Raw genomic sequence first — 17,489 nt, 5'->3', positions numbered from 1 at the left:
GCTCCTGTACTCAGTTACAGCTGAGTGCGAACAGACTGTGAACCTCGCTAAGGTTAATTTTGTTACACCACCCTTTAATAATTTATAATTGGAGACAACAACTTGTAAATCGTAAGTCACCAAAGTAGGTCACAAATCTATCATTACAAAATGGGCTGGATTTACCGAGTAAATAAAGGATTTTAAGGCTTGAAAACTAAGATGATACCTACTGCATCAACAACAAATAAAAACCCAAATACTGTATCAAGAGAAAATGTCAACACACAGCTGTAGCTAATGTTTTCTATAATCTACTTAGAGTAACAAGAATTCAAAGCTGTAACTAGGCAGTTCAGCACCGGGACAAACAACAGCACTGCATTTCCACCCTGATCCTTGCTCTTCTCTCCCACCCCCACCCCAATGTGGAGTGTAGGAGGAGACAGTCTTCCTAGCTTTTCAACTGCTGCCAGCCCATACTTTTCTTTTAATCATTTTTCCTGCCCCCAAGAGGCTGTGTGGCTGCCTCTCAGACCCACCCTCTTTATGGCCTTATAAATAACCTATTGGCATGCATTTAACAGAATCATATCTAGGCATCATACACCCAGTATCCCTTTCTAACACACGCACATTTTATCAACTTCCTGAAAAAGATTAAGATGGGGAAATGGACTGTGCAGTTGCACGAAGACATTTATTTAAATAAATCACAGTATTCCACCAGTTTAGTCAATCTAAAAATATACAGAATACAATTGGAAAAGTTTTATTAATTTCCAACACATTTTACAATTTGAAAAAAACAAACAAAACAAAACCCCACAGAATGCCTTGCTTGGCTCAGAAGGGCTGAGTACTCTTTTTCCAGACGTGTCACAAAGCTCATTTATCCTGGCTCCTTCTGGCTCCAGCTAGTTTTCCTCCCTTTGTGTGCAGAGAACCAAACTCTGTCAACTTTCAGCAACAGCAGGGGAAAGTACAAAAGAACTCAGTATGTGCCTTAACAGTTCAGCACTGCTGTTGGCAAAGACTCTCAGGCATGCACACGCACTCTGCTGTCTGTTCTTTATACATGTGGATCATCTGTTTCTCTATTCATTGTATCGGGATAGCTTGAGTCGGGGTATAATATTCATGGACTGCAGTTCTTGAAATAATAGTTTGCATGCATAGGGGATACGTAGAGATGAAACATGGCATGAGGACTTGCAATAATGGCACCTACAAAAAAAGAAAAAAAATATAGCCAGCTGATAGCAACATGTTCATATCAAAAGTTCAATCACCTACTTCAGATATGGCGGGAAAAAAATGGGCAGTTTCAAGTGAAGCGCTATGTCTGGAGGTAGAAAGGGACCTATGATTACTGAAATACAAGAGTACATTGTTGACTGCATGACTTGTAACACATGAAATATATTTACCACAGTATTTCAGATACTCTGGTTCCAAAATCTTTATACTTCTGAAAAACCAATGAAAGAATATACAATCCTTCACAGACCATCAGAGCAAAGCTCATAAGGCTGAGAAATACTGTCTCTCCATTCCAGACCATCCAATCTCTCCTCTATTTTGCATAAGATGCAATCTAGCTATATCTTTTTCTAGAAGTCACAAGTACAGACTAGTAAAGTAATCCAATCTGGAGACAACTGTGGTTTACAACACACAAATAGTTCTCTCTAGATATAAAATAGAGAAATCACAATATGAAAATATAAGAACATAACAGTTGCCCCACTGGGTCTAGCCCAGTATCCTGTTTCCAGCAGTGGCAACTCTAGGTCACAAATACTTGGCAGAGTCCCAAAAAGTAGTAGGATTCTAGGGATAAGCAGTGGCTTTCCCCAGGTCATCCAGGAACTTGTCCATACTTTTTTTTAAACCCAGCTCTATTAACTGCTTTTAACACTTGCATGGGCAAAGCATCCAAAAGCTTAACTATAAGTTGAATGAAAAAATATTTTCAACTATTTGTTTTAAATGTGCTACTACATAGTAACATAGTAGATGACAGCAGAAAAAGACCTGCACGGACCATCCAGTCTGCCCAACAAGATTAACTCATATGTGCTACTTTTTGTGCATACCTTACCTTGATTTGTACCTGTCCTTTTCAGGGCACGGACCATATAAGTCTGCCCAGCACCATCCCTGCCTCCCGCCACCGGCTCTGCCACCCAATCTCGGCTAAGCTCCTTAGGATCCATTTCTTCTGAACAGGATTCCTTTATGTTTATCCCACTATGTAACTTCATGGAGCATCCACTAGTCTTTGTACCTCTGAAAGATTAAACAACAGAATGATATTTACCCGTTCCACATCACTCAGGATGTTATAGACTATCTCCCCTTAGCCATTTCTTCTCCAAGTTGAAAAGCTCTAACCTCTTTAGCATTTCCTCATACGAGAGTCATTCCATACTCTGTCATGTTGGTCAATCTTCTCTGTACCTTTTCCATATCCCCTATATCTTTTTTGACATACAGCAACCTGAATTGCACTCAGTACTCAAGGTGCGGTCTAACCATGGATCGATGCAGAGGCATTATGTTATTGTTTATTTTATTCACCAGTCCTTTCCTAATAATTCCAAAAATTGTATTTGCCTTTTTTGCCACTGCTGCACATGGAGCAAAAGATTTCAACATATCTATGATGATACCTAGATCCTTTCCCTTGGTAGTGACTCATAATGCAGTAAATAGTATAATGCAGCAATGATTTAGGTTATGCTTCACAACGTGCATCATTTTGCACTTGTCCATCTTAAATTTCATCTATCACCTGGATGCCCAGTCTACTACATAAGTACATACGTATTGCCATACTGGGAAAGACCAAAGGTCCATCAAGCCCAGCATCCTGTTTCCAACAGTGGCCAATCCAGGTCACAAATACCTGGCAACATCCCAAAAAAGTACAAAACATTTTATACTGCTTATCCCAGAAACAGTGGATTTTCCCCAAGTCCATTTAATAATGGTCTATGGACTTTTCCTTTAGGAAGCCGCCCAAACCTTTTTAAAAGTCTACTAAGCTAACCGCCTTTCCCACATTCTCTGTCAACGAATTCCAGAGTTTAATTACACATTGAGTGAAGAAACATTTTCTCCGATTCATTTTAAATTTACTACATTGTAGCTTCATCGCATGCCCCCTAGTCCTAGTATTTTTGGAAAGCGTAAACAGATGCTTCACATCTACCCATTCAACTCCACTCATTATTTTATAGACCCCTTTTCTCGACGCTAAAGAGCCCCAGCCGCTTTAGCCTTTCCTCATAGGGAAGTCGTCCCATTCCCTTTATCATTTTCGTCACCCTTCTCTGCAGCTTTTCTAATTCCACTATATCTTTTTTGAGATGCGGCGACCAGAATTGAACTCAATATTTGAGGTGCAGTCGCACCATGGAGCGATACAAAGGCATTATAACATCCTCATTTTTATTTTCCATTCCTTTCCTAATAATACCCAACATTCTATTTGCTTTCTTAGCCGCAGCAGCACACTGAGCAGAAGGTTTCAACGTATCATCAACGACGACACCTAGATCCCTTTCTTGGTCCGTTACTCCTAACGTGGAACCTTGAATGACGTAGCTATAATTCAGGTTCCTCTTTCCCACATGCATCACTTTGCACTTGCTCACATTACTACTACTACTTAACATTTCTAAAGCGCTACTAGGGTTACGCAGCGCTGTACAATTTAACATAAAAGGACAGGCCCTGCTCAAATAGCTTACAATCTAAAGGACAAGTGAGTAGTCAATTCGATAGGGGCAGTCAAATTGGGGCAGTCTGGATATCCTGAAGGTAAGAATTAGGTCCCGAAGGCAGCATAGAAGAGGTGGGCTTTAAGCAGAGACTTGAAGATGGAGCGATACAAAGGCATTATAACATCCTCATTTTTGTTTTCCATTCCTTTCCTAATAATACCCAACATTCTATTTGCTTTCTTAGCCGCAGCAGCACACTGAGCAGAAGGTTTAAACATCATCTGCCATTTAGACGCCCAGTGTCCCAGTCTCGTAAGGCCCTCTTGTAATTTTTCACAATCCTTCCGCGATTTAACGACTTTGAATAACTTTGTGTCATCAGCAAATTTAATTACCTCACTAGTTACTCCCTAGGTCATTTATAAATATGTTAAAAAGCAGTGGTCCCAGCACAGACTCCTGGGGAATCCCACTAACTACCCTTCTCCATTGAGAATACTGACCATTTAACCCTACTCTCTGTTCTCTATCTTTTAACCAGTTTTTAATCCACAATAGAACACTACCTCCTATCCCATGACTCCCCAATTTCCTCTGGAGTCTTTCATGAGGTACTTTGTCAGACGCCTTCTGGAAATCCAGATACACAATATGAACCAGCTCACCTTTATCCACATGTTTGATCGCCCCTTCAAAGAAATGTAGTACATTGGTGAGGCAAGATTGCCCTTCACTAAATCCATGTTGACAATCTCTACCATTTTGCCCGGTACCGACGTCAGAATCTCCGGTCTATAATTTCCCGTATCTCCTCTGGAACCTTTTTTAAAAAATCGGTGTTACGTTGGCCACCCTCCAATCTTCCGGTACCATGCTCAATTTTAAGGATAGATTACATATTACTAACAATAGCTCCGCAAGCTCATTTTTCAGTTCTATCAATACACTGGGATGAATACCATCCAGTCCAGGAGATTTGCTACGCTTCAGATTGTAGAACTGCCCCATTACATCCTCCAGGATTACAGAGAATTCATTAAGTTTCTCCAATTCGTCAGCTTCGAGCTTCGAATACCATTTCTGGCACCGGTATCCCACCCAAATGTTCCTCTGTGAAGATCGAAGCAAAACATTAATTTAATCTCTCCGCTATGGCTTTGTCTTCTCTATCACCCCTTTTACTCCTCGGTCATCTAGCGGTCCAACCGATTCATTTGCCGGCTTCCTGCTTTTAATATACCTAAAAAACTTTTTATTATGTGTTTTTGCCTCCAACGTAATCTTTTTTTCGAAGTCCCTCTTAGCCTTCCTTATCAGCGCTTTGCATTCAACTTGACACTCCTTATGCTGTTTCTTATTATTTTCAGTCGGTTCCTTCTTTCATTTTCTGAAGGATTTTCTGAAGGAACACACCGGGGTTCCAGGCAGGCAGCAAGCAGCAGAATAAATCAGAAGACAAGCCGGGTCAGGGCGGGCAGCAGACAGTAGAATAAACCAGGGGACAAGCAGGGTCAAAGCCAGAATCAGAAAATATCACAGCAGCACTGCAACAAACTCTCACCAAAGGAAACGCCTCTGAGGACCTCTGTTGCAAGGCAAACTAGAGACCTCCCCAGGTGGTCAATAAAGGCAGCATACAAGGAAGTTCACCAGGTACGGGTACTGCTTAGTTCCAAAAAACTCCCAAAACAATCTGGAAGGCTGGAAGATCCGGACCGGACCAGCATATCTTCTGGAACATGGAAAACGGTAAACCATCAGTTCACAGCAGCTACCAGGTCTATCCACCGGGGGCCGAGGTGACTGAGAGCCAGGAACCTGGGCACCACCGTAACATCCATAAAGCTGTCCTTGATTTTATCAAGGAATTTTACCTCCCTAGCCTGCCCCGATGTTACATTTACCCAGTCAATATCGGGGTAATTGAAATCACCCATTATTATGGTGTTGCCCAGTTTGTTTGCGTCCCTAATTTCCTTTAACATTTCTGCATCTGTCTGTTCATCCTGGTCAGGTGGACGGTAGTACACGCCTATCACTATCCTTTTCCCCTTTACATATGAAATTTCAATCCACAGTGATTCCAAGAAGTGTTTTGTTTCCTGCAGAATTTTCAATCTATTTGATTCAAGGCTCTCCTTAATATACAATGCTACCCCCTCCACCAATTCGATCCACCCTATCACTATGATATAATTTGTACCCCGGTATGACAGTGTCCCACTGGTTAGCCTCCTTGCACCAGGTGTCTGATTTTTACTTTTATTTAAGGACACCTGATCTACTACGGTCTCTTTTGCAACTTCACTATCATGATACCCTATCTTCCCTATTTTGGTGATATCTTTGAAAGATACCTTATCCCGAACTATGCGTTTTTGAGCGACTGTCGGCCTTCCCCCCCCCCCCCCCCCCCCCCCCCCGTTTCTAATTTAAAAGCTGCTCTATCTCCTTTTTAAATGCCGATGCCAGCAGCCTAGTCCCACCCTGGTTAAGGTGGAGCCCATCCTTTCGGAATAGGCTCCCCCTACCCCAGAATGTTGCCCAGTTGCTAACAAATCTAAAACCCTCCTCCCTGCACCATCGTCTCATCCACGCACTGAGACTCCCGAGCTCTGCCTGTCTCTTGGGCCCTGCGCGTGGAACGGGTAGCATTTCAGAAAATGCTACCCTAGAGGATCTGGATTTGAGCTTTCTACCTAAGGGCCTAAATTTGGCTTCCAGAACCTCTCTCCCACATTTTCCTATGTCATTGGTACCCACATGTACTAAGACAGCTGGCTCTTCCCCAGCACTATCTAAAATCCTATCTAGGTGACGCGTGAGGTCCGCCACCTTCGCAACAGGCAGGCAAGTCACCAGGCGATCCCCACGTCCACCAGCCACCCAGCTATCTATATGCCTCATGATCGAATCACCAACTACAACAGCTATCCTAACCTTCCCCTCTTGGGCAGCACTTGGAGATACAGTGGGGGAAATAAGTATTTGATCCCTTGCTGATTTTGTAAGTTTGCCCACTGACAAAGACATGAGCAGCCCATAATTGAAGGGTAGGTTATTGGTAACAGTGAGAGATAGCACATCACAAATTAAATCCGGAAAATCACATTGTGGAAAGTATATGAATTTATTTGCATTCTGCAGAGGGAAATAAGTATTTGATCCCCCACCAACCAGTAAGAGATCTGGCCCCTACAGACCAGGTAGATGCTCCAAATCAACTCGTTACCTGCATGACAGACAGCTGTCGGCAATGGTCACCTGTATGAAAGACACCTGTCCACAGACTCAGTGAATCAGTCAGACTCTAACCTCTACAAAATGGCCAAGAGCAAGGAGCTGTCTAAGGATGTCAGGGACAAGATCATACACCTGCACAAGGCTGGAATGGGCTACAAAACCATCAGTAAGACGCTGGGCGAGAAGGAGACAACTGTTGGTGCCATAGTAAGAAAATGGAAGAAGTACAAAATGACTGTCAATCGACAAAGATCTGGGGCTCCACGCAAAATCTCACCTCGTGGGGTATCCTTGATCATGAGGAAGGTTAGAAATCAGCCTACAACTACAAGGGGGGAACTTGTCAATGATCTCAAGGCAGCTGGGACCACTGTCACCACGAAAACCATTGGTAACACATTACGACATAACGGATTGCAATCCTGCAGTGCCCGCAAGGTCCCCCTGCTCCGGAAGGCACATGTGACGGCCCGTCTGAAGTTTGCCAGTGAACACCTAGATGATGCCGAGAGTGATTGGGAGAAGGTGCTGTGGTCAGATGAGACAAAAATTGAGCTCTTTGGCATGAACTCAACTCGCCGTGTTTGGAGGAAGAGAAATGCTGCCTATGACCCAAAGAACACAGTCCCCACTGTCAAGCATGGAGGTGGAAATGTTATGTTTTGGGGGTGTTTCTCTGCTAAGGGCACAGGACTACTTCACCGCATCAATGGGAGAATGGATGGGGCCATGTACCGTACAATTCTGAGTGACAACCTCCTTCCCTCCGCCAGGGCCTTAAAAATGGGTCGTGGCTGGGTCTTCCAGCACGACAATGACCCAAACATACAGCCAAGGCAACAAAGGAGTGGCTCAGGAAGAAGCACATTAGGGTCATGGAGTGGCCTAGCCAGTCACCAGACCTTAATCCCATTGAAAACTTATGGAGGGAGCTGAAGCTGCGAGTTGCCAAGCGACAGCCCAGAACTCTTAATGATTTAGAGATGATCTGCAAAGAGGAGTGGACCAAAATTCCTCCTGACATGTGTGCAAACCTCATCATCAACTACAGAAGACGTCTGACCGCTGTGCTTGCCAACAAGGGTTTGCCACCAAGTATTAGGTCTTGTTTGCCAGAGGGATTAAATACTTATTTCCCTCTGCAGAATGCAAATAAATTCATATACTTTCCACAATGTGATTTTCCGGATTTAATTCGTGATGTGCTATCTCTCACTGTTACCAATAACCTACCCTTCAATTATGGGCTGCTCATGTCTTTGTCAGTGGGCAAACTTACAAAATCAGCAAGGGATCAAATACTTATTTCCCCCACTGTATATCCTCAGTGCGAGATGACAGTACATCCCCTGGTGGGCAGGTTCTGGCTACAGGAGTACTTCCTACTTCACCAGGGTGATGCTCTCCTTTTAGGAGACCTCCCTCCTCCAGGATAGCACAGGGGCTACCAGACCTGAGGTGGGACTTCTCTACAACATCCCTGTAGGTCTCCTCTATGTACCTCTCTGTCTCCCTCAGCTCCACCAAGTCTGCTACTCTAGCCTCAAGAGAACGTGTTTATCGGCCAAGGAGAGATGGGCACCTTCGGCCGCTAATCAAAAAAATAAAGGCGGCAGAAGCGAGAATTTGGGTCACTTTTGTTGGACCTTGTTTTTTCACAACCCAAGTCCCAAAAAAGTGCCTCAACTGCCCAGATGACCACCGGAGGGAATTGGGGATGACCTCCCCTGACTCCCCCAGGGGTCACTAACCCCCTCCCACCACTAAAAAATAACTTTAACAACTTTTTTTTCCAGCTTGTATGCGAGCCTCAAATGTCATACCCACCTCCCTGACAGCAGTATGCAGGTCCCTGGAGCAGTTGTTAGTGGGTGCAGTGGACTTCAGGCAGGTGGACCCAGGCCCACCCCCCCTACCTGTTACACTTGTTACCCAGCTCAAATCCGGCTGAATCCAATGCATTTGCTCGGCACAAACCGTATTTTTTTCGAAAATACGGTTTGTCCCGCCCCTTCGCATGGGCGCCCATGGAGATGGGCACCCACGTTCAATTATGCCCCTCCATGGGGCTCATTTTCAAAGCACTTAGACTTACAAAGTTACATGGTAACCTATGGATTTTAAATCATATCACATGCCGAGTAATCTTCTTGGGCAGACTGGATGGACATTCAAGTCTTTATCTGCCATCATCTACTATGTTACTTTGTATTTTGAAAGTTTATTTGCTTTAAGCCTTGCTCTGGAATGAATCACTATCTGTCTAGTAAGCTGTCAGGAGGTCAAAAGTCAAGCCAGATGTTTCCACAATGACCAATGAAATCAGAGATACTGACAGATATAGTTAAACCATTACCGAATTACTTATTTACATACCTATAAAATATCTAAAAAAAATGGTACAAAATTTAAAATAATACATACAATATAATTAAATGCAGAATGTTATCCAAACACATTAACACAAGAAAAAAAAACAAACAAACCAATACATCCATAAAACTAATCACAAATATGAAAACAGAAAGTCCTAAAATACCTCAAAACGCTTGGGGGGTCCCTTTACTAAGGTGTGCTAACGATGAGCATATGCTGAATAATAAGAAACTCATAGGAATATACTGGGCGTCTTATTTAGCGCAAGCTAATCATTACCCCATGCTAAATCCATTAATGCACCTTAGTAAAAGGACCCCTTATTCTGTATTAATACTGATACTTTTATACCACCATAAAAATCTAGCAAGGCATTGTGCCGAATCATCCAATTTAAATTAACATCCTTTTATATCTCCTTATAAGGCAAAATCAAAAAAACACAATTCATATTAAACTCATCATGGCTGATTAAGTTATTGAAACATTAATGCTTCCACACTTAAACAGTAAAAATTAGGCCCACTTACAGTAAAGAGCTTTTGTGCATTACTACCTCCAGATGCTGCTACTTACCAGCCGGAGTATCCAAGTAGACCACACTGTCCACAGACGTCCACCTGAAAGGCATCACTGGAAATCATCAGCCTCTCCAAAAGCAGCATACTGGCTCCATAGCCTATCAAGCAGTCCCGTTCCATTTCTCCAAGACGCAAACCACCATCACGTGAGCGTCCTTCAGTGGGTTGCCTTTAATACAATAATATTTATCACCAGGCATGGTTTATTCAAATTAATGAGTTCTGAAACAAAGCTTCTTTACTCCAACTCAAATCAAAGGGATACAATAACGTAGATATGCCGTAATTGAACTACCAGATCAGAAGGATGGGAAATCAGATTTAACACTGAACAGTGTCTGTTAGTTCTGGGGCACTGAGTGATACTTCCAAGAATGACATAGTATGGTTATTACTAATTCTCTGGCATTGAGTTGGGATTAGTACACTATGGAGCTCATTTTCGAAAAAGAAAAACCTCTAAAAAGTGGCATTTGGACAGTCTGCTTGCCAAAATGTTCAAATTGCTATTTTCAAAACCTATCTTGCAGATGCTTATCTATGCGTTTCATCCAAATTACAAGGAGACATGTCAGAGGTGGGTTTAGGGCGTTCCTAACCACTGGACATTTTTCTGCCATAGTAGAAGAAAGCAAAAACATCCAGGGCTAAAAGTTAAGATGTTTTGGTCTAGGTCTGTTTTAATCACAACGTGTCCTAAATCACCAGATGACCACTGGAGGGTTAAGGCATGATCCCCTCCAGTGGTCCTCTGACTTCCTCCCACTCCCCAAATATGTGAAAGAAACAGTACATACCAGCCTCTATGACCAGTCCTTTTAGGGCAACAAGAAGGTCCCTGGAGTAGCCTAGTGGCAAGTGCAGTACACTGTGGAGAAGTGGACCCTGACCCATAATCCACTCTGTTACACCTTTGATGGAAAGTGTCAGCCCCCCCCGCCAAAAAAAAAAAAAAAAACCTTACTGTACCCACATATAGGTGACACTTGCAGACATAAGCTATTGTAGCAGTGTACAATTGGGTACAGTAAGTTTTTGGTGGGTTTTGGAGGGCTGACCATTCAAAATAATGGTGAGATGTGTACCTGTGAGCTTTTAGGTGAAATGCACTGCAGTGCCCCCTAGGGGACCCCACTGCTCTGCTAAGATGTCTGTATGGCCAGTCTACTAAGAATACTGGCTCCTCCTACATGCCAACGGCTTGATTTCATGCATTTTTCACTTGGATGTTTTTTTTTTTCAAAAATGGACCAAAAAGATAAATGCACTGAGCAAACACATCCAGCAAGTGGTCATTTTCGGAAAAACAAAAAGGGGGGACATTTTGCTGTTTCAAAAACTGCTATATTCATTATTCAGATTCTGGATGTTTTGAGCAAAACATCCAAAGTCACAGTTAGATGTCATATCAAAAACGCCCCTCAAGGCGCTATAAGTGAATCTGAGTCAGTATATAATGTTGCTGGGAATGAAACACTGTTCTGGTTACGCTGGTCATTTTGGGACTTACATGCATTAGATTATAATTACCTGTGGGGGAGGTCACATGACACCATGAGACAGACCAGACACAGATTTGCTTTGCTCTTGAGCCTCCCCTCTGAAATCACCTATCCACCACTTATTTTCTGGAATTTTTAATGTTGCTTGAATCTAGCAGGGCTCCAAGATTGAGGTGCATTGTCTGTGGAGCAGTACATTTGCAACATGGTGTCTAAACCACTGATGGACCCACTGTATTTCTTCCCCCCACCCCCCTGTCTTTCTATTAGCTCTGCGTTAGGTTATGGAAGAAGTGATAATTGCAGTGGAAGCCATTCTAAATTTAAAATTTTTTTAAAAACCTATAAGGTTTGTTAGGTAAGTTGGACGCATTTAGATTTGCCAGGTAGAGGGAACCTACTCCAAAAAGATGGCTCCACCTTAACCAGGATGGAATGAGGCTGCTGGTACTAACATTTAAAAAGGAGATAGAGCAGCTTTTAAACTAGAATCTGGGAGAAAGACGACATAGGTGCATGGTTCTAAGTGAGATATCTATGAAGGTTACAATCATAACAGGGAAGTTTGAGCATCCTGACAGAGAGGTTGTAACAAAAGCAACAGTCAGGAGCATTTAGTAGAGCAGATTAAAGATTGTAAATTATCCTTGTCAACTTTAAGTGGCTTTACACAACTGCTAGAAACCTGAAAAATAGGATGGAACAGTTGGAGTATAGCATTAAATGAAGAAGTATCTCAGAGACCTGGTGGAAGGAAGATAAATAATGGGACATTGTGTCACTATGGTACAAATTATATCATTTAGAACTTAAATTCTGCCATAGTAATGAAAAATGCAACACACAGCACTTTGAAAGAGAATGAGCTTCAGAGTCAATCATACCTGGTAAGGACAGCTCTGGGTCCCCGAGCTCTTGCATGCATCTTATCCAATACCATATGCTTCAGCTTCTGATAATATACAGGTCCAAAGTAGATATATGCTTCAAGAGGTTCTCTAAATCAGAAAAAGCAAACAAAACAAAAAATAATAAAATAGTAAGCTTTGTACAGGTCCATACATAAAAGAACGTCTGGACAGCAGAGGCACATCCCTTTGTGGTACTTCCCCCCGACTTTACATCTACCTTATTTTCAAAAGAGCTGTCTAGTCAGTTGTGAGCCAAGTCCTTCTAAAACCTTGCAATCATGGGTGTCATCCTTATACAATGAGTAACTGCCCCCGCAGGGGTCTTTTTCTGCTGTCTCACCTTTGCTGGTCAGAGGCCTGGTAGCCTGAACCATCTTTTCCTGATCTAATATGAATTCTGCAGCCTCAGGCCTGAATACATCAGAAACCAGCTTTCTACAGACGAAAAATACTTCTTGGCTGCTGCTGACTTCATCCAAGGACACATTTACTTCAGCCTAGCCTCTACCTTATCTCCTGGGAAGGCGCGTAGGAGCGTGCCTTACAGAGACAGAGTCTCCAGGAGCATCTGTGAACCATGGAGGGGAGTTTGCTATCATCAGGTGACTGATAAGAGATTCTTTGCTGGAATCACAAGGCCTCTCACTGTCATGACCGTGAATTCTGCTGGACAGAAGTATACAGTTTGTAATTGGTCCATATCTGTCATCTGGACTGACAGTGATGCCAATGCTGGACAAGAGAGAAAGAAAAAAGATCAGAAGAGAAGATTTGATAGTGAATGGATCTCTCTCAGAGGAGAGAGAGAGAGAGAGAGACTGATTTGCCCCAAACACCTGTGAACTGAATTCTGTGCTGAGCACTGTACGAAACAGTTCAGAAGCGGCTCTGTGGCTTTCTATGAACTGAATAACCAGCTGCACAGAGGAAGGACTTTGGACTATTCCTGACCTATCATAGCGCGCAGATCTCTCAACCTACGGGACCTCAAGGGTGAGCTTGCAGGAATTTTTCTTCTTATAGCTCAGGTTTTAGTTAGTTTAGTTTGCCTGTGACTGATTGGTTATAACAAGACCTGCGGTCTTCAGCTTAATCTTGTTGCTAAGTGGTAAACTTTACTCAGGATATAATTTATTTTCAGATATCTATTGGTAATAATCAGAAAATTTTGGTAGTGTAAACAGTATTATTTTTGTTGCACTTTTCTTAGCTATATTGCTAATTATTTTTATATATAATAAATATATTTCCATTTTGGCATTGTTCCTTTCATTGGGAGTCAGCCTTACACGCACCTAGGGGCCAATTAGGTCCTGATCATCCTCTTTTGACAAACGAGTCCAGAGTAATTACTGCATAAGTGATTTTCTGTCATCCTAAGTACCTCTACACCCCCCCAGGGGAACTAAATGCTGTCTCCACAGCATGCCCAGAAGAAAGAGAAATGGAAGGCCCAAAGAAGAAAATGAACTTGGAGTTTTCCATATAGCAGTGCATGAGCCACTAGGACAGGCCTAGAGATCAATTCTTCACACAACAGGCAGTGGGAAATTAATCCTTCATTTTGGGCTTAAAATCTGAAGCTTCAAGTACTACAAAATGCTCAATAGAGAGAATTTATATTAATTGTCAAAGAGACTGAGCTAGGGTTTTTATAACATTACTTCTTTCATTTATATTCAGCTTTTCCTGTGACATTAAGTATCTGTGTAAAATATGTAATCAAATTCCATCTCCCCTCCTTCACCAGTGTGCAACTACATAGAAGTACTTACACACCATGTGAATATACACGTGCACACTTTTCTCGAGACAGTGCCCTCTCTGCTGTGTGCTTTATAAGTGCACTTTTTGGTGGCCTTATTTCAAGTACATACATCTGCCTATGGCAAACACCGTTCTTTTAGTCATTTGCTTGAATTCTAGTAAATGAGGTTAGCCCAGTTTCATTTGGTAAAGAGTTTCATAAAATTGGTACAGAATCAGAGAAAATCTGTTTCCGAGTATTCATCAGTTTAACACCAGATGGAACCGGCAACAGTTTTTCTGGAAGGATCTCGGATTTTTTTCCTGGACATATCACAGTAGCTTTTCCTTGAAGTAGGCCTTAAACTTTACCAACAGCTCTTAAAACTGCTCCCTAAACGGGACAAGCAACCATTGAAGATATTCAAGAACAGGATTAGTAAGATCTATCCACCTATAAACTGTTGGTACATTTTGCAAATACTGGATTTTTTTTTTTTTTTTAATGGGAGGACAACCGAGTTGCAATAGTCCAGTTTAGAGATAAGTGAATGCATGAATGTCCAGGCAAGATCACAAGTATTAAAATAAGCTTTAAGTGGTTTAAGCTTTCAGCTATAGCAGTTAATTATATATTGCATTTGTACCCCACATTATCCCACCTTAAATGACAAAGTGGAGTCAGCATTCACAACAAGACTCCATACTTGTTTTTTGATGGGTATTACAAATTCATTTAACACTGGAATTCAATACAGTCCTTATGCAGAAAATTTCTGTTTTTCACAGGCCATATTAAGTTTACTACCATCTAACCAATCTCTTGCTTTGATGAGACAGAAATTAGTCTCTTCAAAGTCTTTTCCCACAGCAGACAATGAATCTAAATATTGTCCATACTGACAAAAATGTAAATTCCAAGTACAACATAGTTTCTTCAATTCCCCAAATATGCAATTACGGTTCTATGTGGAGTTGTAGACAGAGAGAGACTGAATTTTATTGTACTTCCTAGCAATAACTACAGTAGAAAAACATTATAAAACAGTTTTTTAAGGTATTATTAAGTAAATACCAAAGAATTAGAAAAAAGAACAAGCTAGCTAATATATTTGTTAAAAAGAGAGGTGTTTAACCCTTTACAACATAACTGGCCCCCGACTGCCTCAGTTCTAGTGGTAAGTTACTCCATTCTCTTGCTGTTTGACAATAAAAAACCCTTTTTTATATCTTACTCCCTTAGGGGTAGAAAAATATAACAATCATCAAATACCTACTTGTTTCAAATATCAAACAAACAGGGTATAAAATCAAACCTGGATGTATCTCACACAATAGACAGTAACTGTCAGACTTTTTGTTAGTACAGCCTTTGCATTCTGTCAAAGACGAAACACTAAGGGTCCTTTAAGGGCTTCGTAATTAGGGCACCACCAGTACAGACTTAACCCCTTATCTAGCTGTCTTTTTAGATCTATTAGGGCCAACTGCACCATTTTAGTGTTATGGGCCTGTCTAAAATTTATTTATTGGGATTTATTAACCGCCTTTATGAAGAGATTCACCCAAGGTGGTGGACAACAGGTACAGCTTAACATAAAACTTATAATTTTGTTAACAGCATAACAATAGTAAAATAACCAAGAATAAACCTAAATACAATAAATGAGGTACTTGAAAACAGTAACCAAACCTAACAATAGAACTACCATGAAACAGCATCAAAAATATACACATTTAACAGCACTGGATTAGTGTGGATCAAGAAAGTTTGATCCATGCTCATTCCCCTCTGTCATTCAAAACAGAGCTTCAGCATGCCACCTCTCCTTAGTCCTTTCCTTTCTACTCTCATCAGAAACTTAGCAGGTACAGAGTTCATTATTTTTGCTACTTCCATGCCTATAGCACTCTCCTGTGGTTGACGAGAGGATATAGTTCTTTGAGAGCTGGTTCTGGTCTATTGCCATTAATATCTATCATTGAAGCTGCTTGATAAGGCATGGCCAGATTATGTTGTTCACTCTATTATTATTAGAATTTGTATAGCGCTACCAGACGCATGCAGCGCTGAACACCTGACATAGAGAGACAGTCCCTGCTCAATAGAGCTTACAATCTAAAATAATACAGACAGACAAGACAATAAGGGCGAGGGAAGTACTGGGTGAGAAGGAACAAGGGGGAGGCAAATGAGTAGTGGCTAGGAGCCAAAAACAGCACTGAAAACGTGGGTTTTCAGCATAGATTTGAAAACAGGTAGAGATGGAGCCAGACGTTCAGGCTCAGGAAGTTTATGTTGTTCACTCTATGATTTTACATTTAAAATACTCTACTCTAGGAACAGTTGTTGCATACCCTGTGATACCAGATGTCACATAATCTTTCCCGAGGTAGTTGTAGCCATAGTGAATGAGATCTTCGCAGACATCCTTTACTTTGCTGCCTCCAAAAGCTGTGCCATAGTGAAACCTGCCATCCAGAACCCCAGCCTTCCCCGCCAAGAGCTCAATAAGTTTCCCCACCTGAAAACCAGAACACAGGATAACAGTTACATATCTATCAAGATTTAATGTTTATTACAAAGTACCAAAAAGAGTGGAAAACTGGAAATACATAGAAACCCAGAGGAAAGCAAAAATGCATGCAGAACTCTTTCTTAGTATAGGAAAGAGAACTCTTTTCATCAATTTTACGTTTCCTTCCTGAAGGAACAATAGCAGCACTTCAGTAGGAGTTAGCAGAAACTCAGTTGTGGAGGAGACTCATTCAGGGCTAAGGAACAGTTATTAAGCTATTATGTGTAATACACTTTGATCGGTCTAAGGGAGTTTCCAGAATATACATGATATATTATGTTACAACGGTATTTTACTCTCCACAGCTTACTAAAAGATATTTCAATCATATTTTCAGGTTTTGAATTCCTAGCTGTCTTTCCCACTTTTGGACCCTAGAGGGCATCTTCACACTAAATGCACTTGTATGCCAGTAGGAAAAGTCTGAACTGTATACTGAAACAGATAGGAGGCCAATGAAGTGACTCAAGGAGCAGAGATATGTGAGCGTGGCATCACTGACCGAAGATAATCATGCAGCAGACCTTTCAACAGATTGAAGGGGAGAGAGATGGTTTAGTGGGAGCCCTCTGCTGACCAAGTTGCAGTAATCTAAGCAGGAGGTAGAAAGTATGGATATGGTTTTTGGTGGGGTGTACAGAAAGAAAGGGACGAATTTTGCGATGCTATACAGAAAGAAATGATTGGATAATCAACAGTGAAAGAGAGAGAGAGAGGAGCCAAAACTGACCTCCAGGTTACAAACTGAGGAGACAGACAGGGAGGATGGCAGTGCTAGCCACAGAATCAGAGAATGTGGGAAGAGAAGAAGTGGGTTTAGAGAAATGACAAGAAGCACCCC

General features: G+C 41.7%; 1 protein-coding gene across 1 annotated transcript in view; it reads right to left on the bottom strand.

Annotated features, from left to right (window-relative positions):
- Positions 1-672: 672 nt before the first annotated feature.
- POLR3B (RNA polymerase III subunit B) overlaps positions 673-17,489 on the bottom strand; it is a 126,238-nt gene continuing 109,421 nt past the window's right edge. The window contains exons 25-28 of the mRNA XM_030214044.1: positions 16,428-16,594; positions 12,297-12,410; positions 9,906-10,079; positions 673-1,206 (exon numbers count right to left, since the gene is read on the bottom strand). Coding sequence (XP_030069904.1) covers positions 1,077-1,206; positions 9,906-10,079; positions 12,297-12,410; positions 16,428-16,594 — 585 coding nt within the window. The 3' untranslated portion in view covers positions 673-1,076. The remainder of the gene's footprint in view (positions 1,207-9,905; positions 10,080-12,296; positions 12,411-16,427; positions 16,595-17,489) is intronic.

This window comes from Microcaecilia unicolor, chromosome 9 (assembly GCF_901765095.1).
Source record: "Microcaecilia unicolor chromosome 9, aMicUni1.1, whole genome shotgun sequence".
Classification (NCBI taxonomy): domain Eukaryota; kingdom Metazoa; phylum Chordata; class Amphibia; order Gymnophiona; family Siphonopidae; genus Microcaecilia; species Microcaecilia unicolor.
This window is presented reverse-complemented; position numbering and strand designations above follow the sequence as displayed.